Source organism: Corapipo altera, unplaced genomic scaffold (genome assembly GCF_003945725.1).
Source record: "Corapipo altera isolate COAL_440 unplaced genomic scaffold, ASM394572v1 61286, whole genome shotgun sequence".
NCBI classification, from domain to species: Eukaryota; Metazoa; Chordata; class Aves; order Passeriformes; family Pipridae; genus Corapipo; species Corapipo altera.
The window spans coordinates 323,004-347,321 of NW_020884907.1; the positions used below are offsets into that span (position 1 = coordinate 323,004).

Sequence of the window (24,318 nt, forward strand, 5' to 3'; positions counted from 1 at the left end):
TTTTTACCAGGATCTCCAGTGACAGAACAATGGGCAATGGTTTGAACTGAAACAGGGTAGATTTAGATCGGACATAAGGAAGAAATCCTTCGCTGTAGTGATGGTGAGGGACTGGAACAGGTTGCCCAGAGAAACTGTGGATACCTCATCCCTGGAAGTGTTCAAGGCCAGGTTGGATGGGGCTCTGAGCAACCAGGTCTAGTGAAAAATGTCCATGCTTGCAACAGCACAGTTTGGACTAGATGATCTTCCAAGGTCCCTTCCAATTGAAACGGTTCCCTAATTCTGTGACTCTACCTCTATTATCCTGTTACTATCAAATCCAAAAAGCAGAAATGAGAGCAAGCCTGCACACTATTTCTTTCATTATTTACCCATGGTTCTGCTATGTTTTAGAAGAACCCTAATCTGAAAATATGAAGTATCCACAATTTTAGATGGTTCATTGATACTAAACATACTGTTTCATGAAGCCATCACCTTCAATACTTTAATAAGGATATGAAAACTCTCAAGTTTTACCTTTCTTTTCTACCTTGTATGACTTTAGCTAGTTCTCTCACATGAGGTATGTTTAGGAACATAATTAACTTGGCTTATTTCCCCTAGATTCATATGAAGACTATGCCAGCTGCCATGTACAGACTGTTGACTGCGCAAGAGCAACCAGTTTACATCTAAAGCCGACACCTCACCGTCACAACGTGCATGGAAGATGTTTTTCCCCATTAGTGCTTGTCTCTCTAGTGCTGCATTTGTGTGTCTGCAGAGACATTTCTTTCTCTCTCCCCCCTTCACAGACACAAATACACTGTCACTCTCTCCTCTATCCTTTTTTCCTCTTCTCCCCACCACTTTTCTGTATTTTGGGAAGGGGCAAAATACATCTATGGAACAATTTTGGTTGCATCTTTTTACAAGTGAAACTTCATGTAGCTCCACATGCAAAACAGGAAAATTACAGCTGCACTGTCCACAGAGTATTCACAAATGGCTCTGTTTCATGCTAACGTAATTTTGTGGCTATAATTTGAGTAACAGATAAAAGTATAGGGTACAAAGCGTTCTCTTGGACATCCTGCATGTGACTTTGCTTTTCTTGTCCTATTTTCCCACGGGCACTGAGCTCAGTACTAAAGGTTTATGTCTATAGGGAAAGTGGAATACCAAAAGTATAGTTTTGCCCTCAGGAAGAATTGCCTGCTTATGAAGACTCAGTAAATGCTGCTGTTGTAAAATTAATTGTCCTAATACACACCTTTCAATTCCCCTCTGTCATCAATTCTTCATGATAGTAGGACCCGAAAAAGTACTCTGTGAATCACTGAAACATGTTATACTTCTATTACTTACACTAAGAAATTTGGGAGGCATTTTTTACAGCAGTCTCCCAGTCTCTGCCCCCAGATTTCTAACTCCCTGTTTTCTTCTGCTTTGTTTTTAAATGCAACATGTCTTTTATAGTCCCTGCCCATTTTAGAGGTTAAAGTGGAGGGGAGGATCATTAAATATCCACAACAGAAATAGTAAGGGGATTTCCTGAATAGCTACACTTTTTCTAGGCTCTTAATTCCGAATTTGGTGCACATAGCCACGTGTGCCACTGTATATAGACATTTTTAAAATTGTGCTTGCTATTTATGAAGTTTGAATATAAGAGATCTGCAGACTATTCTAAGTAATTTTGTTCTCTGAGCCAGTTTTAACAAATATTTTTGTCCAAAGACTGTCTGATTTTATTGAATTCCTCTTTAGTTCAAGATATAGTGTCATGGTTTGAGATACCCCAAAATCCAATTCCCTAGCTCCATTCACCATTTGAGTCTGGTGTGTTTTGTCTGGAGAAAATCATCCCACATTAGGCTGAGATGTGGGAGGGGGGATGGAGCTAGGGAATTGGATTTTGGGGTATTTCAAACCATGACATATAGATAACAGTGAAAAGGATGAGGTGGGAATAAACTTATTTATTTTGGTATATAATTTGTGATTTTTTTCCATATGTATGGCACTTAAAGGAGATATGTGTGTACTATATGCACTTGTATGAAGATGATAAACTGTAGGGATGTATGAAATCTAATATTTGATTGGCCTCTAAGTTGCATGCTAGAGACAAAAGGGGAAAAGGGCTGGGTTGGGTTCTTTGTTTTTTTAAGATGGGGAAAAATAAAAATGAAGTAGTGGCTTTTTTTTCCTAGTGAGAGGAGAATTCTACATTCTCTGTAGTTACCGTTTTTTCAGGACTATATACTGGTGTTTATACTGAAGCCTAACCATGCTTTTAGTCCAGGTTAGTATGTTGATTTCTTTTAAAGAAACAGTTTGTGCTGTGTTTTGCTGTGATAGAAAGGCTCAGTGAGATGAAAACAAGGGCAGGCAACACATAGCCACGCCCCACTTCTGCTTTGCATTGGTGGTGCTGGTCATAGTCCCTTGTTTCTCAGTTATTGTGGGGTGAGCTGTGCAATATGAGTGTTGTTTGCAGTCCACTGATGATCCTAGACATGACTATGCAGATTCACAGAAGTGGATGTGTGCGTGTGCACATTTGGTGCAAACAATGCCAAGAACCAGTGAGCAATCTTGCCAGACGTCCATTTTTTGTTTTTCTCAAATCATGGATAACCATGGGCTGATCAAAATTAGAGGATAAACATAGTATTTCAGTGGGAAGCAGATGTCTAAGGGAGATAAAGAAGAGGCGCATAAACTACTGTAGTAAGTGAATATGTTTTTCTGTTGAGATTAATGTATGATGACTTGCTTTTACTGCATTTCTTGTTGTTACATAATTTAATCCAAGGCTCCAGAATATCAGATTGCGCAAAAGAATGTTGTTAGTATTCCAGTTAGTACTTAACTCTGCTACCTGACTGATACAACAAAATAATTAATGACTTGTGAGTATATTGTTTAACTGTAAACATCTGGCTTATGATCATTTGAACTTTCTTTCCAGAACTTTCCATATATATAGTAATATATGTAAATATGATATATAACCATGTACAACTTAGAAGATTATATACAGTGCAGCCCTTCCATAAGTTGCCTGAGGAAACTTAGTGAGCTCTTGAAGAGACAGTCATCATGATTCTGATTCCTGCTATGTTTATGCCCTCCACTTCACTTGTTTCTGTGGTTCTGTCTAGCTCATGTGGTGAAGACTTTAACTCAGTGCACTGGAAATGATGAAGACCTGAACGTGCAAATGTATTTAGAGATGAAACAACTGTTTCTTTGAAAATCTTGCAGCCAGCAGTCTGTGAAGTTACTGGCATTTGAGTGCTTGAACAGTTCATGCTAAATAGGTGCTTAACATTAAGCAAGTGAATGCTTGCAGGATCAGAGTTTAGCAAAAAATCTGTTTTTCTAATTAATTGTGTGTGTAAGATTTCTAAACTGGAAGGTCCATAGAATGTGCACAGGTCTGAGAACAGTCTTGTAAACAATCCCGTTTTACTCCGTAAACAGAAAGAGTTTCAAGAAAATGGAGCTCTAAGGGGAAATCTGGCTGTTCTCTAGACTTGCGCAGCGGTTTGATAGATTAGATTATGGGGATTTTTAACAGATTCAAAGGAACATTCCTTCAAAGGTTTACATTCCTTCTTCAGTGACAGACGTGAATTCTTTTTCTTTTATCCTTGCTGCTTCATACAGTCTAATTAACTCTTCAGTGTTTACATTAAGGATGAAATATCCCTTATATTTTTTATTTTTGACAAGTATCATGTGTTTGTGTTGAATCTTGTTTGAATTTGAGTCTCAGTTGGGATTTCTGAGTTTGCTAGCTTTCCTTGTTTTCTAAATGAATTGTACTTCTGAAGACAGCAATGTGGTTGAGATCTCTTGTATATATTTCACGCAGTACCTAGACTATGAAGTTGTACTATTGTTCTGTAAAGAGGGTGAATAGAAATTATTGTAAAGCGTTGGGAAAAGCATAGTATTGTATTTGTAACAATATTGTTCTTTGTAAACATTTAATGATCTCTCTATATAAATATAAATATATATATAAATATATGTGAGCCTGGAATGTTGATACTGCACATCTACTGAATGTAATTACTCTGATGTTTTCTGCCACAGGTCTCTGACCTCTGTAATGAAGCTGCGGTGGTTTGATTTGGGGGAGGCAGGAGTGAAAAGAGTGGGCTTTTTGCTTTGGATGGGACAGGGTGGGGGGTTTCTGGCCAGTTATTTTGTTGTGATGTATTTACTGTGCTACATTCCTTTATTTAACAGAGCGCTAATGTCTGTAAGATTTGCAACAATAAACGACAAAACAAAAATACCTTAGACAAGGCTGAGAATTTGCTCATACTGACCTAGGGGCTGGCTTGCCATTGCTGAATGCACACATGACTGGTAGGTGTCTGAACTTCTCTTTTACCACTTAGTCTGGAGTAGTTCTGTATATGTTTCTGCAGGTGTGAATCACTGCTGTTAACTCTTAACTTTAAAACAGCATTCTTTCCAGGTAATACATGACACTGATGCTCCTGAATGAAGCCAATTCCTAAGCTAAAATGGCATCCCAGTTTTCACTGTGTGAAATGTCACTGTATTTGCATCTTAAAAAAATATGATTTTTTCAAGATGCCTTTTATGTGACAGAAGTACTGTTTCATTGACTGAATAACTTTAAATACACTTTTTTTCATAAATGGAGCTTTGATAAAAATTCTTCATGCTTAGTGTCTTCTGAAACCACTGTTTTTCTTCAGATGTCATCGGCATGGTTTATTATTAAAGACCTAATACCATTTGAATAAATAAAAAGTAGAATTGTAATATGTCTGTCCTTAGATTTAATCCTGGAACGGCCTCTGCTAACGTTAAAAATATTTGTATAATATGGGATTGATTATGAAAAACATGATGGTATTTGAAAATCAACTGAAAAAAGTCACTAAAGAAGCATTTTGTCTGGTAAGGCCTCATAGGATTTTCTGTGACCCATAGGTTTATCATGAGTACTTTGAAACTACAGAAATGAAAATACACACCACAGCTGACTCAGAAGATAACTACACATGGGCCTTCAGCCACTCAGTGACTTTTCATAATATGAAATACAAATGTTGTCAACATCAGATACTGAAGAATTTCACCTCATTTGCTTAAGTGATAGATTGGAGAAATTGTGAAGTCTCTGGTAAAGGGTGCAGCAGACAGGCTGAGCTTGCTTTCTGTGTTTCCCTGAGTGCCACCCTCCATCCTTCTGTTTATTACCATTCTTGTTAGAGGTTTACATACCAATTTCTGTATTACAAACTTTTCTGCATTTCACTGGATAAACATAAGTCTTTACTTCAGCAGTACAGGTACAAATTTCACAGATTTGCCTTATTCACAGGGGACATTTTTCTTGCTCTCCCCTTCAGTGTTTTACTGATCCACACAGCGCACAAGCGGGCCCTACCACAGTTCCAGCACCCATGGCTTGCAGGCTGAAGAGGTGATGCTGGTGCCCTGTGGGGACTGACAGTGTTTGAGAACAGGGCTGGGACTGCAGTTCTAATAAATGTTCAGTTCAGAAGCATATGGCAGCAATCCTGACCTGAAGAACACAGTACATGGAAGAGTTGGTGATCCATGTGTCCGTTAACCTGAGTAGGGCTAGGCCTGTGCTGTGCTGCTCTGTGCAGCTTCTACAGCTGGACCTTCAGGGATATTCCTTTGCCACAGGATAAATTTAGCTGGTTGATTGTAAGAAAGGAGCCTGAAAGCAGCTCCAGTGGTACTCAAAATGGCAGATAACTCAGTAGTACATTTTTCCATACCTTTGTCTAGAAGTGCAGCAGTAAAGTCCCATGTAAACATCCTTTTTATTTAACGTTTATATGAACGTCCTTCAATTTGACAGTAGAAATGATGAATGGAATTGTTTTCTGCTAGAAAAACCTTGAAATACCTCCAATGATCAATATGGGGTAAAATGGATGGGATCTTTACAACTTGTTACCCCCTGTTTGATGTTGCACAATTTGGGATTCTCAGCATCTGAAGGGATATAAAATTATCTATACTATCTTCTTTCTTCATACTATCTGCTCTAATAAACAGCATCTTAAATAAGACTATACAGAGAGCGCCTTTCTTACTGGGATGGTAACAAGCCAGCACCTCGTGTTGAAAAACACCTGTGGCTTTGGAGGTTTGGTTTTGGTTTTTGCTGTGTCACTAAGACAAGAATAATATTCTGCCATTAAGTGAGAAGTTCACTGAGCCAAAAGAGCACTTCTTTATATTTTCAGTTTGCAAACCAACACCATCTTTTATAAAGAATAATTTTAAAATTCTGAACACAATTTTTTTTACTAACTTACATAGTATCTTGAGGTCTACTTTTGTCACTGGAGTTTTTAATACAAACAAAAGTACTGATAATAAGCAAAGTTCTTTGATACTGCTTTTGACAACTCCTTCCACAAGAATGATGTATACCTCAAAACTGCATGTTACCAAACTTCAAAGAGATGCAACAGGACAGCAACGTATCACACTATGCAACTGAGAGCCTAGAAAAGGTCAGCTTGCAATCTGCTTAATACGCTTTGTCTGTGTATCAGAGTATTAAAAAAGTAAGTAAGATTATTGACACACTTTTCCACCCCTTGTCAGACATGATTTTCCTGTGGAGCATGTATATGTCTGACAGAAGTGCTCTGCTCAGGAATAACCAGAAACCAGTTTTAAACAGTACTTTAAGTACAGTTTCCCAGACGACTGTGAGACCATTCATGTTCTGCTCCTTAGATCCTCCTCTCTGCTAGCTGATCTTCATCTGTGGTGAAAGTAGTCAGGTCCTCACAGCTCTCCAGGATGCCAGCTGAAAGGTAGCACATGGACTCTCAATGACATGGCCTCCTGGGCAGGTGCCATCATCTTTAAAAGGAAAAAAAAAGGTAAATCAGTTTTGGTTTCAGGTTCTTGTTCCATTATAATAGTTTCTTACCCAACTAGGAAGAAGCTAGTTGTAGTGCTGTCTGTTTAAAGAATAATTTAAAAAGCTGTAAAATCCCAGGTACTTGCCAAGGAGGCATGGCAAAAGCGATCCCAATTTGGAAAAGTAGTGGGGTAATTTTTCATGTTGTTGTTTGTGGGGTTTTTGTTTGGTTGGTTTGGTTGCTGTTTTCCCCCTTAAAGGTGCACAGGAATTACCTCACCCTAACCTATGGCATATCCTATATTGGTTAAAAGGAATCTGAATGTTGCTTCCTGCAGAAGCCATTGAACTGTAATAACCTTCAGGTCAGTGTGATAAATTAAGTTCTCATAAGGAAATTTTTTTTCCCTAGCTGTTTCTGTCAAATTTGTTGAGGCTTTTGTTGTCTGAAGGCTGCAGTCAGAAATCTCACTTTTTTCTGCAGAGCCTAAATGACACTCTGATGTGTTTTGCATGAGAACCAAAATCAAAACTAATCAGCAAATCACCAGTACCATGCATGAATCAATTCATCTATCCAAATGGTCTGTAAGTGACCCAAACATACATTTGATGAAGTCTGAATTTTCTGAAACTTCTGAATATTCATTCCAATAATGTAAGCACATCTTTTCTATTTTCTGCTTTTCTTTCTTTAGCACAAGATCTTATTTTTATCTTGGGAGCCAATCACAAAGAAGTTGCTTTTAGTGGGTTTACATAAAAATTTCCTTGTCAGCCTTCATTCCTTCCTGTTTGTAATAGCAACTGCTTATTTATAACATCTCCTCCCTCTCCCATTGCACGCCCAGCATAAAACACTGTCACGTTATTCACAGTTCATGATTCCACCACAGAAGACTGACTTGTTCAGTTTTTGAATACACAGATGTTCAGTCTTCTGATAACCTTCCTCTCTGTGTGGTTGATAGAGATAGAGACCTTGCAGCTGTGCAGCCTTTTGCATAGTCTCTACATGAAACTAAAGTACTGAAGGAAGCTAATTTAGTGCAAAAACTTTGACATGCAGAGTGGTGAACATAAGCACATACTTCCAAATGAAGGCTGCGGGTTTCCACATCACCTGATAAATACAAGTAATAAAACTACCTGCTCAAGCAAAGTGGCATTGGTGATAGCTTCTGCCATATGTTTCGCATCTGATTTTAAAACACACTTGGTATTTTCCACCAACTCATGTATGTCAGGGCTCATGCTGCAGGAGGACTGTTCTATGACCCATGCCACAAGCTATTTAATGTCTAAGACTTATAGTCTAGCAGATATTGGGGTCTTCCCCTCAAATCTCTTGCTTTTAAACTCTTCTGCTAGATGACAGCATGGAGTTGTTTTACATTGCTGTGTGTTCCAGTTTCACATTTGAGCACTGCCCATGAAGACAAAAATGAAGCAAGGAAAACACTCCATGTGGTTCATGGTATCCCCCTGTGATTTCACTCCTGATTCAGCAGTGAGGATGCAGTGCACACTTTAACCACATAACAGACTCGTTCTATTGGATTTACACTAGACAAAATGGCTGTAAAATAGAATCCTCCATAGCTATGGTTGAGTGCCTATCACATCAAGGGCCCTTGAGAAAGCTATTTGCCCTTTTGTGTACATTGGTTCTTTTCTCTTCTGTTTCTGATCTGAAGAGACCTGAAATGCTCCTTGAGTGTTAATGTTAACATACAGTTATACAAAACAGGTTAAGCAAAGGTAGAAGCCTTTTGTGATCTCTCTTCAACTCTTTGTAACTTTTAGTTATTACCAGTGAAAAGGACTAGTTATAAAATATCTGAAAATAACTGCTTGTCAAGCTGGTAGCTAGTACTACTACAAAGTGGAAATTCAGTGGGAAGAAAACACACTCAAACATTCAAAATTACCTTACAAGGACTAAAACAGGGGCAAGAAGGAATCAATTTCACTGCCTTCAGTCCAAATAAAAATCCACTGCCTTTTTTGTGAACAACAATAATCAGATTTTGACCCTATTAAAAAATATAAATAAGAGTGGCTACAGGTTGTTCAAGAAGGACTTTATCATTGGCTTTATACCAAACACAATACCAGAAGGAGATGCAGAAATTCCTAGCAAGAAGGCACTATCTTGAAACAATATCCATTGTTCCATTCCAGTGAGTTCCCTTTCTGCAGCACTCGTGACTAACTTTCAGGTCTGGGTCTAAAGCTTCCAAACACTTCTGACATGGAGTCTCTCTAGAGCAGAAACGCTCTGCTCTCACAGCTATGAACAGGCTCTGTGTCATGTAACTGTTTCTTCAGCAGCAGATTCTATGGGGTGCTGCGATGGAAGTTGATAGGAGGAAAAGGGAAAACACATGAAACAGCAGAGGCATGAAAACTTTCCTCAAAACAGCAAGTGTAATCCAGATAGACATGCTCCCAATATACAAAATAAATGGCTCTTACTAAAACGTCCCATCTGCATTTACATTTTGAGTGCTAATATGTATCAGCAGCTACTATGAAGATTCCAATATCCTCTAGTAAAAATTGCAAGACTCTTGACCAGTGCATTTTTTAGGACTGTCAGCAGAATCAAGGATTCTGTAGTCACACTAGCAGTTTCCCCACAGCAACTGAATTGGATCACTGACATCAGAGTAGCTTCATCTGCTCTCCACCATGGGTTGTGTTGACTTTTGGGTTTTTTTGGATTTTTGATGCTATAAGGATCAAGAAAGGGGGAGTAAATTTATAGGCAGGCACCAAAAACACAAGCTGATTGTGCTTTAAATTGCTCATATTGACAACTGCCCTTGCGAGATTTTAGATGTCAGTGCACTGGTAAATCCTGTGTGCCCCCCCCCCTCATCTTCCACCATCTCTCCTTCCTACCCAGACTAGCAATGCCTGCTACAAACCCGGTTTCTAGATGTGAAAGCTGAAAGAGCAGCAAGGCTAAGGGATTGGGTGGAGGTTTAGCAAAGCACACGCACACTGCTGTAAGGTAAGGTACTCTGTTCAGAGACACTAGCTGATTTCTGCAGGTATGAGGTTCAAAGTACCAACCTTCTAAAAAACGTTCTTTTAAGGAACCATTACATAACCACAGATAAAGAAAATAAAGTCATCTTGGGGTGAGTGGCAGTGCAGAAGCACAAAGTCAACTTTTAGATTGTTTCTGCAAGGAACTGAGAGCTCTCCTGTTCACTCTTTCAGACCTGCAGCTCGCATTTGAAGGAGAAAGGCTTGCTCTGCTGGCAGACTCACAGATTTCTTCAGCTGAGTATGAGTAATCAGGAACAGTAAAGGAAAAGTAGTCAGAATAAAGCAAGTCTTTAGAAACCATTAATAGAGATTGTTGCTGATTTTTCCCCCCCATGGACACAAAAGCCTAGAAGTGCATGTATGTGTGCACAGACCCACAGTTACTCAACAGTATCAGTGGTCTAAAGACTCTTTAAACATTTGCAGAAACCTGTTCAGTCTTGTGCAACCGGAGCAACAGAAGAGTACAGTGTTGCCTAGTACAAAAATCACCTTAAACTACCTGATCACAGAGAAGGGAGCTACAGTTTTCTTGGAGAGAAAGCTGAATCTCACAGAGCCCAAAATCATCCTGCAGATAAGCAGTTGTACCAAGTTATGACAGCGTATGGCTAGAGAGGTCAGTCACCTTTTGCAGTGAGGTAGCTTGTAAAAAATCAGTCCCTATAAAGGAATTAAAAATCTTGTTTCATGAGTTTCTTTATTAAAATAAAGATTTTCCTGAATTCTTGTGATACATTTCATCCTTCCAACTAATCAACAATCCTCCTTTTCCTTAGGGTGAAGTTATATGCTGCAATTCCCATAACTGCCATTTAGTGAACAGGACAGGATGAAGCTATGTCTGTTTCTCACTAAGCCTAGTTCTGTACCTCTATCTGATGGCACCTGGCATATTACAGAAAACAATATTCTTGCTCATGCAAGAGTTAAAAAAAAAATGGTGGGTTGACCCTGGCTGGATGCCAGGTACCCACCAAAGCCACTGTATCCCTCCCCTCCACAGCTGCACAGGGGAGAAAAAATATAATGAAAGGCTCATGACTTGAAATATGGACGGGGAGATATCACTCATCAATTACCATCACAGGGAAAACAGACTCACCCTGAGGGAGTTGAATTTATTACCAATCAAAGTAAAAGCAGGATAATGAGAAGTAAAACAAAGCTTAAAAACACCTTCCACCCACCCTCCTTCCTTCCCAGACTCTATCTCCTCCCCTCTAGTGGTGAAGGGAATGGGGATTACGACAGATTGATGAACCAACTTTATGATTTTATGATAATTCTTCATAATATTAATGTTTCAGACATCAGAGCGATAATTGGCTTAAGGCGATGTGTGCTGAAAATGCATATACCTAATATGTGATGATACAGAGCAGCTACCAAGCACCTCCTCCCACCAGTGGAAGGTTGCATGCCTTCCTACTACAGTCAGCGGGGAAAGTCCCATTCTGCTTGACAGGAGTGCTTTTGAAGTTAGTAAAACCATTTTAGCCAGCATAGAGAAGCTTAGAGCTCCTCCTGCAGCCGGCAGTGAGGATTCCCCTAGTTCTGCTGGCAGAGAGCAGTGCATAGCTTTAACTTCCATCGGGAGTAGAATTAGTTGATCAGCCCTAATAAAGCCAAGGGAATCATGGCATCATACACAAATGCCCTGCATAACAGACTGCCAACATAAACTAGAAGTTAAGGTTTTATTTATAGACTGTTAGAGTGCATCAGCTGAGACAGCCCATAGACTTACTCTGCCACAATTCCAACATATGCCCCCATTTTATATTTCACTCCTGTTGTGGTTTAACCCCAGCAAGTGGCTCAGTCCCCCACAGTCAGTCACTCACTCAATCACTCACTCACTTTCCCCCAGCGAAATGGGGAGGAGAACTGGAAGGGCAGAAGTGGCAGAACTTCTGGGCTGAGATAAGGACAGATGAGAAGAGGTGAGGAGGGGGGGAAATAAAGAAAACCAACAAACTTAAAGAAAAACAAGTGATGAAAAAGCAATTTCTCATCAACAGATAACTGTTGCCTGTACAGTTCCTGAAAAATGGTAACCCTAGAAAACTCCCCCCAGGTCTTTGTTGTTGAGTATGATGATGTATGACATGAGACATGCCTTTGGTCAGAGTCATAAGTCCCAGCTGTGTCCCCTCCCCAGCTTACATGCTGCAGGGAGGACAGCAGAGTAAGATGGAGCAAGCCTCAATGCTGCCTAAGAACTACTAAACAGGAGCTAAAACATTTGTGTGTTATGAACACTGTTTTGGTCACAAATCCAAAACAGCATCATGGTTTGCTATGAAGAAAATCGACTCCAGCCAGCCAGATGCGCTACACCTCCCTAAATATAAATAAAGGAAGAGATACTGCTCAGCTATTTCTTTTTCTTGAATTCATTGCCCCTGGGAAGTCTTGGCATCTAGAAGAAGCAGTGTTAATTTTCTTTGTTAAGATGCTCACTTTCTTTTTTATCTGAATTTAACAGCCAGGCTGATATTTAAATGTCTCTCTACAGACCTCTTTATTAAACAAAAATATTGGACAAACCAGTTAAAATGATGAAGTGGAAGGTACACTTTGTCATATGTTCTCAGGTAGAGACCTACCTTTGCTTCTTGCAATGGAAGTTTTCAAATACAAATGCCTCTAACACTGCCTCATCATAGCCTTTTTAAAAACAAAACAAACTTTCTTGGCTGTCCTTCACAGCAGTTGCATTTTCTATAGTATTCTTTTCCTGTTTCCCCTTCTCATAACTTTAAGAAGCCACTGTGTAGCCTTGTGTTTGTTATCCTATTTTTGTTTGTGCTCAAAGAGCTCCAAGAAAGTAACAGAAGTTTTATCTGTAAGCAGGCCTTGAGAATGAAACTTTTTGCTACAGCTCTTCTGGATTTCTTTCTGGTTATCACAGCTGACAAGACACCAGAAGCATCCAAGTGCTTGTTTTCAGAGGTTTCAAATAGACTATCAGCTTAAGGGAATTTTGACAGAGTTGACATTTGGTTAAAGTACGATTTTCTTTTTCTACTTCTTTTTTTTCCCCTGATGCAACTTAATAGGAACAATTTCAACTGATGCACTTCAAATCAAAGTTTTTTTACAGTTTGAGAAGTAGGTTGGCAGAATACAGGCCACAGTCAAATGAAAGATCTGGGGCTTCTCCCCTGTCCCAGTGTCTTTACTCTTTTGGGGTGTGAATATTGTGCAGACAGGCAAAAAGCCATCTGTTGCACAAATGACAATCTTGCCATAGTGGCAAGTTCAAATGAAAATTGGAACAGATTTTCAGAGGCTGTACTGAAAAAGCTGCCTTTAACTTACCTGGAAGCCAATAATATTTAACCACAAGCATACACCGCAACAAAGATTAGGCTGAAAATTAATTGGAACCATTGGCATGGTTTTCTAAACAGTGCTGAGCAAAGCTTGATGTGGTCTGTAAGAGCAATCTAAATATGTCCTGTACCAGTATGCAGAAACAATTTAGTAACTCTTCCAGTTCAGGGTCTATAATAGAATAGTTCCTAATTTAGATCCACACAGTACAGCATTATTCTATCCTTTTGCTATTGTCATCAGCAACAAAACATTAACAGGCCCCATCACATATACTAAACAAAAGGAAGTACTGGAGGTGGACATCATTTGTTGCAACATGTGGATGTAGTGTCAACAACTAACTTGTAGGTTAGTAAAAAGGAAATGCATCTTTCTTTTTATATCTTAAGTGCAAACAACTTTTTATGTATTTTAAATGTTAATCCTTGTTCCCACTGCCCAAAACAGTAATGATTCTGTATCTTTGGCTTACAGTATGGTGTCTTTCAAAGAACTAATAGTGTTGCTGCTACATTAAGTTATCTGTGTTGGGTAGAACAGTTCTAGAATAAATTTTAAAATGTACTTTTTACCTTGAGAGTCCTGCCCTTCACTCACTTCCACCGAATCAACACAGTTCATGACATTTACTGTAGTGCACCTCCCTGGAATAAAATACAAAAGTTGAAAAATTACAAGTCACCACCTTTCTCTGGTATTTTCTAAGAACTGTAGCATCCATCTTAGAAAGGGAACACTTTCGCATAACTGCACAGTGACTATATGACTAATGTGTCTAATTCCACTGCAAAATCAAGGCTAGTGAATGTCTAATATTAATGCTCACCATTCTCATCAGCCAATTTTGTCCTATTGAGTATTTCTCAGGAAAAGCACCTGTGTTCTGAAAACACCAGTGAAAAGAGATCACCAGTCATGGCAAAACGGCAAAACCCCGATCTAGTCCCTCATGCCACTAGTGCAGGTCCGTGAGGGAAATAAATCAAGGAGGTCTAGAATAACCAGCAACAGGTGTGCTCCATGGTGCTTTTTGCTCCTTCTCCCATGCCTGGGCAGAGCTTTCCAACCATGGAAAATTTCTCAACTCTAGAGGTAAGTGATTAATTAAAATCTTTGGTGAAATTTACAGCAAGCCACATCTGTGATCAAATGTGTCCTCCTGGCTCATATTTACCATGCCTCAGGGCAACCTACCCTTACCGCAGAAGGAACAAGTCACACTTCAAGCTCCTGTGGCCCATACCTGCTCAGAGGTGTTCGAGCTCTGCACATCTTCATAAGGAGGAGGTGGTTCCAGATGGAAGAACACTTCAGCACCATTGATTCGCCTTGCATAAGCATTGGGCAATGAAAGCCCAAGTGTCCTGCAACAAACAGCACAGAGCAAATCTGTCAGTATGGCTTTCCAGCTGCAGAAAAATGTCATCTGCTATCAAACTCCATTGGCTTTCCTGTACCAGCTCAGATTTTGGGATCTCAGCCACAGCTAATGGACTCGCCAAGAGCTGCGAGACATTTTCTCAGAGGATGGCAGGAAGTTGCTCCTTAGGAGGTGCCTCTCTAGTGTGTTCCCCAGAGCTTCAAACATCTTTGGGCTGTACTTCACCTAGGAACACATTTTGGTTTTACTTCAGGGATTCAGTTTTGTTTCAAAATATTCAAATACAGGTCGTCCACTCAAAATGTGACAGCCTAGCTCTGAGTTGTGTGAACTACTGAATTCTTAATTATAACAGAAATTCAAGATACTTCTTGTCATAGGTTTGGAAAGAGATGTTGGAATTTCTTCCCCAGCGTAGCCACCCTTCCACCCCCCTCCCCATCTGTTTCTTCCGGGATGGGGAGAGTCAGGAGGGGGAGACGAGCGGAGCGGCACAAGCTGGACAGCACGGGAGCCGGGAGGGGCGGGGGGGAGGTTCCCTCTAAAGAGCGGGCCAGGGCCACGCCTTGGAAGCCTTTTGTCGGGAGGATTTTGGTTTTTCCACCGATGGACAGAGGGGGAGGTGCTTTCGGTTTTTTTCGGCTGCCTCCTCTTTTTTTTTTCCTGAGGGGAAAGTTTTGGGGTTTTATTCCCTGACATATACCGCGTGGAGAGCAACTGAGAGAGAGACCAACCCATCTCGGAGCGAGGCAGTCCGCCCTTCGGGGCATGAGACTGAGTTATCAGAGCTTCCTGACCTGTGACTGCGCCTGTGAGAAGGGGGACCCATTGCTGGTCGCTCAAGTGTCTGCGGCCAGCTGCTGAGCTGCTGAGGACAATTTGCCCTCGGCCTTCTGGTTGCCGCGGGTTTCTCCCCCCCCCCACCTGGAGAATTGGGACTTTGTTTTTTTTCTTTTGAAAGTTTCGGTTGCACCATTTGTTGTTTATTCGGGTTCGTTAAAAAATGTTGGGGTTTTTTTTTGTTTCCTTTTCCACACTTCGTGCTTGAAGCCTCCTACTTTCAAAGTTATAACCTTGTTAAAACTTAGACACTTCTGATCTTGTGTTTTATGTTCAGCTGCACATAAAAATCCAAATTCAAACTAAAGGCTGTTTTTTTGATAATGCTTGATTAAGAATTTGACAGTTAATCAATTCACAACAGGCTTGTATGAGGCAAATGTACCTCATAGCTAACCTTACTCTTCAGTTTTCAAAGAGCTCTCTGAAAGCTTAAACGCAGCAGAAATCCCAAAGACTTTTTGCTGCATGATCTTTCTCTTAGGAGGCATCTCTGAGAGGAAGAAAGCAGAACAGTGCCTGGAGAAAGCTTTTTTTTTTTGGCAAATGCCAATTTTGATAACACATATTTACATTACCCCGTTAACACTGAAAAAGTGTGGTGGTTGACAGCAGTCACCAAGGAGACCTTTCCCACACAATCTTCAGAGAAGTCTGTAGCCCAAAACATCTCAATTCTTCTCTGCTTTTTTTTCACATTTTGACATCATTTCTAGGATGTACCCAAACGATACTTTAAATTGGACTGAGGTAGATTTCTAGGCTCCAGGCGACTATCTGGTTAGCCTACATGGATCACCTCTTCCCTTAAATTCACATGTCTTATAACATTTTCATAGAATCACAGAATATCCTGAGTTGGAAGGGATCCATAAGGATCATAAAAATCCAACTCCTGGTCAACTTTGTTGTTCATCTGGAAACTCAGCTGTAACTGTTTCTGTTGTGCCAACGCTGAAAAATAAAGCAACTGCTATTTTTTTATTTGTGAAATAACTAGATCAGAGGTAGGAGTTGACCAGACATTTGTAATACGAATTTTTTTTGTCTACCATTAAATAAGTGTAAAAGTTCTCCCACGATCAAGTGAGCAAACCAATTGGCTTTGATAGCAGAGCCTCTGCCTTTGCAATTTAAAGAGTGGAAGAGAATGGGCATCCATTCCAAACACATCCAAGGACAGAAATTAGGCCTGTCCGTTGCTTTAAATTCTGCACTGCTGCGTAACTACCCTGAACACCCTGAAACAAGTAGCCTGACTTCAGAAAGATGTCACCACCACTTAAATATTCTTATCAACAAGTTTTAACACAGTTATAGGCAAAGTAGCTACTCAAATTAGACCACACAAGCCTCAAGTATTGTTCATCAGCACCTACTGTGCTAAAAAAAAAAAAAAAAAATTAAAAAAAAAGAGAGACTGCGGCTGGAAAGGAGATAACCATGTAGAATGGTAGAATGATATGCCAGATGAAGAATGACAGCTCCATTTTAAAGCAGGAGAACTCTGAAAAGCATGTTTCAACAAATATTTATTCTTCCAATGAAATAACATAACATTCTGTTCTCATAAGCAGCTTGAAACAAGACTTATATAGGAGGTTTTTAATAATGTTTGCTCTTTGGTGTTTCAGAGGATTCGTTCTTTCTAAAACCTACTGCTGTGCCATGATACCATTTTCTAGGAAATCCTAGGATCAGTATTACCTCTGCCAGGACCACATAGTCTTGAAAGTCATGCAGACTATTCCTGATGAAACAGTGAAATAAATTAAACAGTCCTGCACACTGCAAAAAGTTAGAATTTTAAGCAAGAGTAGAGCGACAGTCTGCTTGAGCATCATATTTTATATATCATATTGTATGTTCAGAACAGAATAAGGCAGCCCCACCTGAGTCATAAATTAATAAAAAAAGCCAATCTGCAAATTACTTCGAAGAGCACATAATCACCTGGAGAATAGTGATTAGTTGGCCTGGCAGTGCAATCAAAACATACCCTTCAGTCAGCCCTAACTACCAGCGGGAGAAGGGGAATCACTCTGGCAGAAAGGTCCCTGAGACACAATTCAGGGTCTCTCACAAAACTCTTGCCAAGTGCTTGTGTCTGGCTTCCCCTCACCGCCCTGACCTGCTCTTGACAGTATCATCTAAGTTTTCAGCTGTGTCAAACTGTAGGATTTCTCTTACCCAGAAACAGTTCCTACAGAATCTAAAGTGAAAACCACAACATTTAACCCCTTAGCCACTGTATTTATGCTGTCTCCAAAATCAACAAGTTTTTTTCTTCTTTTTTATTTCTCCTAAAGTCACAAACTTTTTTAGTCAATAACAGAGAAAAAAATCTTAAAATTAAAAGAGCAAGCAGTGTGTTCAAAGACACTAAAAAACAAGAAGACAGTGTACCATTTTACCTGTGACTTGTTTGGGGAGGACCAGAATTACAAGTTGCAAAATAGGAGGGAGGTGGCACCAGTGGGACAAAACCATCAGGATCCAAACTGTCATCTTGGTCTTCAATCTGAAGTTCACCCTAGTCAAACAAAACTTCTGTTAACACTCGTCTGAGTTACAGAAACTGCTGAATTGGGTAACCTAGTAATACTGTTAGCACCACTGTTTACAGCCTGGTGCTCACTTACTAGGCAGGATCTTCTTGATTCAAATATCTGCCAGAAATGCAGGGCAACCACTGTCAAGCAAACTGTAGTGGTGAGAGCATTCAGGGCACAATGACCTAAGAGAACTTTCTGAAGAACATGAAGATGTGTGAAATTAAAGAAATTAAATCAAGGTATTTATAGATGTTAAAATAATAATAATAATAAACTAAATAAAAAAAACCCACAGAAGACATAGGGTTGACTATAGCAATTACTTCTAAGAAATATATGTGATGAAGTCTTTAGCACAATCTCCAAGACTGGAGTAATGTGCAAAAACTTGCTTTGTCCTATTGATTGTCCTGATAGAGATTCAGAAGAGTTTAATACAGTTCAAATGTGATTTATAGTCCATTGATTCATCAAAGAATTATAACCTTTCTCTTAACTTCCGGGGGAAATCCAGATTCAAGACAATCACCATTAAAGAAATGTTAAAGCTCTTTTTATATTTGAAAATTATGCTGATTAGGAGTTTTATTTCAGCAGTTTGTAAGCCAAGAAAGGTTGAGAGGTTAAAAAGACTGGTTAGGGCATCAAATCATTAGCTAAAATTTACATTCATATTTGCCTATACAGTCTTGTCTGGATTCCACTGCAGTTTTGGTTGAATAAAACACTTGGTTGAATAAAACTGCTTATTGGATCAGCAATGCACTAGTCAAAACCCAGAGACAAAAAAAAAAAGCCAACCGAACCACGAAGAGCTTCTGAGTGGTGTGGAAGACTAGAAAAATAACAGAATTTTTCACAGTAAACACAGCAGCTACTTCAGCACTGCACTGTTGCACAAGCATGGACATTATAAAAGCAGTCATATGAACCAGTGTGTGCAAGGTACCTTGAGAAGAAGGTGAGCAGAACTGCATGACTTCACATAGTATGCCTTCAGTACAGTCTCTACTTCTGTGCATTTAGTGAGATTAATTTCTTCACAGCAGAAACAAGTCTTGTTTTCCTTATCCATCTTAAAGAAACAAAACGCCAGTTTTTAATTTTAACTGCTTTATGCAACAGTTTTACCTGCATAATACAGAACCTATATTTTAAACTAAACCTGTGACCACAAAGAAGACTGGAAACACAAGATTATAGAATTGAATTTGAACAGTTTGGTATGCCAATGATTCATGCGTTATAAGCACTTCTTATCTGAAAAACAGCATTATGGATAAGCTTAAGACATTTAAATACAACTTAATTGTAATCAAAGCTGCACTGATCACTAAGCAATTTTTTTATCGATGCTCCTTCAAATGCATAGCAGCCTAGAAATTATTTCTTTGACTGATGTGTAAACCACTCTATGAAGTTGTCTCAGTTTGAAGAGACTGGAATGTTTGCTAAAGAGGATGACTTATGAGACAGACCAAACTCCTCTCTCTCAGCAATTGTAAATTCAAAATTAAGGGGCTTTAATTGAGGATGCGGAAAGAAAAGAAGAAATAACAACCCTTTATTAAAAGATATATGTGTGTTGGCAAGAACAGTAACAGAACACAAAAAAACCTAGACAATAGTCCTGTACTCAGAAGTCCCCTTCAAACAAAAGCAAAGTCTGAATACTTCTCTGTCCTTCAGCACAGTTCTAATCGTGGCCTGCAGGGGGCGCTGTTGGATCCCTGGAGGTGCAGAGCCTGCAGTTCTCTGTGTTGACCTGCAGGGGGCGCTGTTGGGCTCTGGCGGTCACCACACAGGGAGGGGTCTGAGGAGGGTCTCGGATCGCGGGAGAAGCCGAAAAGAAAATGGGGACCCTGCCCCCCGTGGAAGAAAGGGGGAAAGGAAAACAGTCCACCCCCACAAAACTCACTGTTGTCCTCAGATGACGGTGTCCCAAGGCTCCTCCTTTCTTCTCCCGGTGAGCACAAAAACTCTCCGATGAGAACACAGCAGGTCCGGGCTGGAGACAAAGACAGCCTGCCCACAAGTCGAGGCCAGCAGTCAGGGCTGACTAGGGCAGGAAGCCAGAAAGACCGGTCTTCAGGCCTTCTCTCCAAAAGCACACACACAAGACCCTCGTCTGCATCCCAGAGCGAGAGCTCAGCAAAACCTGACTTCTCCCTTCTGAGGAGTGCCAGCAACCCCCCAAAACTCCTCCCTACCTTCTCCCAGCCTCTGATGGGCGATTTGTTAGGAATGCAGCTCGGCTGGCTAGACCTTTTCTATTGCTAATCACCTCCCTTTCCATTCAAACTCCATCTTTCCTACAGTGGGGGCAGGAGGAAGAAAAATCCCCCCCTCCTGGATTTCTAACCTATAACAGAAATGTACACGTTGTCTTTGATTCATGAGTGTATCTTGCATTTCTAAGGATGGAATGAAACACACAACTATAACTGCAACCTGGTCAAATCATTAATAGTCACATCCATACACTAGTTGTTGTTTGTAACTTTCAAATTAATATTTTCACCTTAGTTTTCAAAGTAGAAACTTGATGTTTTCATACCTAGAGATAATTGGGTTTTTAGCTGTCAAACTTGATAGTCATGTCAACACTCTTCCACCTATAGAAGTCACTCTACAAAGTAATTAATGATTGCAAGAATGTCTCTTGGCTGTACTCCATGCTTCCAGCCACAGATGGCTCAGAAGTTCCTGAAACATTAAATCATCTCATCTGGTATAACATTATCAATTCTCAGTGCTGCTCTAGTACAGTGATAGTGGGTGAATCTAGATTAAGAACTGCTTCTGGTCTTGGACTCTCACTGAAATACATTGGCATATAAAGAAATCAACAACAGCCTTCTTGAAGCAATAAGGGGATGGAAATAGATATTTAAAGATCTTTCGATTAATTCTTAAAGCTCTTCAAGCTTTTACACACGATCATCTTCATTACCAAGTGATTCCACATTGTATCCTTCAATTTCAATTATTTCACAGTTTTTTGTTCATAAATAGTTATTCTTGTACTTCTTATGACAACAATTTCATAAAAATCTTTTGCATTCTGCCCTGTCTTGCAGATTGCTTTTTCATCACATAGAAGTGTTCTGAAAAGCTAGTATGATTTGGTTTATATTATTTTTCTCCTCACAGTTCCTGCTGTAAGGTATCAACACAAATGGTCCTCACCAGGTGAGGCAAAACAGGAAAAATAATCCCACCCACAGATTATAATGACTAAGATTTTTGTAGGTAGCTCACCACTACCCACTCAGGCTGTTTTCTATGCTTCATATTTGTCACATTACTAAAAAAATCCTTTATGCTTGAATCTTCTTAAATTACTTGCAGCTCTACATTAGCACATTTTGTGATTTCAGCACAACAAGGTAATGTACCATAATGAGAAGAAATAGGTGTAAATCAGTATGTGTGCTCATCAAGTTGCATCTGGGTACTCTGGACAAAAACTCAATGTCTTGACATCCTAATATAAGTCCAGCCAAGCTCAGCAGAACACAGGTGATAGACAGCAGAATAAGCAGTTTTTTCTGGAACAGCAAAACAAAGTTAACTGCAGTGGGAACAGGAACCCAACTCAAGGAACCTATGACAGTGCAAATCCCACTCACAAACTGAAGCTGGGAAAAACACTGCTTCTTTTTGGAAACTTCCCATGACTTCAGTGCCCCAAGGTGTCTATTCCTCATACCTTTGTCTTTTCTCTCTCTCTCTCTCTCCTTATTCTGCACTAGTTATGCAGAAGTAAAATACATGCAACTATTGAAAATGTCAGCAGTAACAGCATAGGCAACTACAGTTTTTTCTGGAGTGCAAAGTATGATTTGCAAGCCCTCTGACTTCCACTGTGTGGTCATACTCTTCCACCATGTTTAGGTCTCAACACATTCAGACCAGTAAGGAAGCCTGAAGAGGAGGAAACACATTAAGGCAATATTCACTCTGCACTGAATTTCCAGAATTATTTTGCAGCAAAAATAAATGAAAAATACTTGCCCCAGTATAGTGAGGATGGAGACACTTAAGAGATTTTAGTAATATGATTTTATTTTAGTATCCTCTGGATACTAAAACCAGAACATTCATGACTCAGATAATACCTTCAGATTTATAGACCATCTGAAAAATGAGGAATGGCAAGCGTAATAGAGTAGCTGATAAAATGATAGAGTAGCAGATAAAATGATGTCTCGCTTTCACCTATGCCCTTACAATCTGCACTTACATGACTTGGGATATGGATTTTGAACACATATAAGAACTTTTCATGTCCCAGTTTATACAGCAAGATTTTTCTGTACTTTGGGAGAAAGTACTACGGGTAAGACTAATACTTTAGAGACAAATAAAAATTAGGTTCCTCCTTTAAGCATTCAACCTTACAAAGCAAGTTTCAGATCCTTATTTTCCTAAAGAATCCTTGTTAATAACAATCTGTTCATTCAGATTTCTTTGTTACAAAATGGTCCAAATTCAAAAAGCAGGACATGACAAAAAAAAAGAGGAAGAGAAGGAAATCATGAGGGACATGGGTTCAGTTCTTTTCCAGGCAGCTTTAGAGCAGATCCAGCAACAAGGACTTCCTAAACATCCACGAAGAACACAATGGCTTTCCCAGTTAATTTAACTGATATAACATGGCTAGCTACCTGGAATCTGAAAAAAAAAAAAAAAAAAAATCAGAGTTGTTGCACAAATATGTTCCCATTTTCTGAGGTTCAGGGAAATATAATCACCCATGAATGGATCAGAGCCAAAGAGCATTACTGCGAAAGCTCATTCCTTAAATTATAATATCTCATTACTAGTAGGCTTTACAGAAGTTTGACATTATCCCATAAGGTAGGTTTTAACCTCAAAACCCCCAATAATTGAAGTAGCTATTAGTACTCCTCTGAAGAGAACTGGGACTATTTTGTGTTTGACATACTAAGAAAAAAATAAATATTAAGAGGAAGAGTATTTTCCCCTAGTTTTCTACTAATCATGAAAACACAGAGGATTTTAGTTCTAGTAAGCACTCTGAGTGACATTTGTTTTTCTGTACAAACACAGAATCTAATGATTTTTTAAAATTAACTCCTTGCATACCACTCAAATTAATTGATACCATTTCTTATGCTTTTATCTAGATTATCTCAGTTATCCTTTTGATAAAAACTACTTTGAGACAATCGTTTGACACAGGCATTTCATACAAAGAAGTACATTCAACACAGGACATTTACAGCTAGGAATTAGCCATTTTTTAAAGTGAAATACAATCTGTTTCAACATAAAACATCTTTATAGTAAAAATCTCATGACATGCTATTAAGAAAAAGAAGAGGTATATTTGTCTTCTTTCAAATGATGAGGAAATGGAGCAAAGAAGTTATGTGGCCAAAGTAAAGAAAGATTCAGGAAAAAAAATAAGCAAATTCACATTTAAGGTTTCTCCTTTGGTACAGAAACTGCAATAGAAACAATTCCATGTACAGCTATATAAAAAGTTACAATCAAGACCCCTAATTCAAAATTTTGAATAAAAATTATGGAGATTTTTCTAAAGAAACCTGGTAAAAATCAAAGAACAAGGAAGAGAAGGAACATTATTACAGATATGCAAAACAAGGATGACAATTTCTGCATTTATGTTCTAGTAAATTCTACTTTACAACCTCTCTGGGTAACCTACACCAGTTTTTGACCACCATAACAGTAAAAAACTAATCTTTTTTGTTTCAATGGAATTCCCTGTTGGTTTTCAGTTCTGCCCATAGCCTCTTGTCCTGTCAGTGAACACTTTGCTATCTCATGGACAGCTTGTTGTCCACCAGCATCCCCAGGTTTTTTTCTGCAGAGCTGCTTTCCAGCAAGGTGTTCCCCAGGGTGTACTGGGGTCACTTCCCTGCACAGGCAGGACTTTGCATTCCCCCTTGTTGAACTTCAGGAGATTTCTCTCAACCCATTTCTCCAGCCTGTCCAGGTCCTTCCAAATGGCAACTTTTAGCACATCAGCCATTCCTCACAGTTTTGCATCACCTGTGAACTTGCTGAGAGTGTACTCTGTCCCACTGTAGAGACCACTCACTTAAGTAGTACTGACCCCAGTTTGCACCCCTTGGGCTCAACTCTGCTGACTGTCCTCTGGCTGGCTTGGCTTTGTGCCACTGATCACAACTCTGGGCCCAGTCACTTTGCTTTCAATCCACCTCACTGTTCAATGTAACATGTAT

At 39.5% G+C, this 24,318-nt stretch overlaps 2 protein-coding genes across 7 annotated transcripts in view; one reads left to right on the forward strand and one right to left on the reverse strand.

Annotated features, from left to right (window-relative positions):
• APBA1 (amyloid beta precursor protein binding family A member 1) overlaps positions 1-1,761 on the forward strand; it is an 80,678-nt gene extending 78,917 nt beyond the window's left edge. For all 4 annotated transcript variants that reach the window (XM_027652481.1, XM_027652484.1, XM_027652483.1 and 1 more), the window contains one exon: positions 610-1,761. In XM_027652481.1, coding sequence (XP_027508282.1) covers positions 610-681 — 72 coding nt within the window. In that variant the 3' untranslated portion in view covers positions 682-1,761. The remainder of the gene's footprint in view (positions 1-609) is intronic.
• Positions 1,762-5,049: 3,288 nt separating this feature from the next.
• The window catches only part of FAM189A2 (family with sequence similarity 189 member A2), a 28,835-nt gene continuing 9,566 nt past the window's right edge, over positions 5,050-24,318 (reverse strand). The window contains exons 3-10 of one of the 3 annotated variants that reach the window (XM_027652487.1): positions 21,520-21,630; positions 19,029-19,154; positions 18,167-18,274; positions 17,939-18,057; positions 14,547-14,667; positions 13,876-13,947; positions 9,980-10,192; positions 5,050-6,897 (exon numbers count right to left, since the gene is read on the reverse strand). In XM_027652487.1, the coding sequence (XP_027508288.1) occupies positions 13,930-13,947; positions 14,547-14,667; positions 17,939-18,057; positions 18,167-18,274; positions 19,029-19,154; positions 21,520-21,630 (603 nt within the window). In that variant the 3' untranslated portion in view covers positions 5,050-6,897; positions 9,980-10,192; positions 13,876-13,929. The remainder of the gene's footprint in view (positions 6,898-9,979; positions 10,193-13,875; positions 13,948-14,546; positions 14,668-17,938; positions 18,058-18,166; positions 18,275-19,028; positions 19,155-21,519; positions 21,631-24,318) is intronic. The other 2 variants (XM_027652488.1, XM_027652486.1) reach the window with 2 other exon arrangements.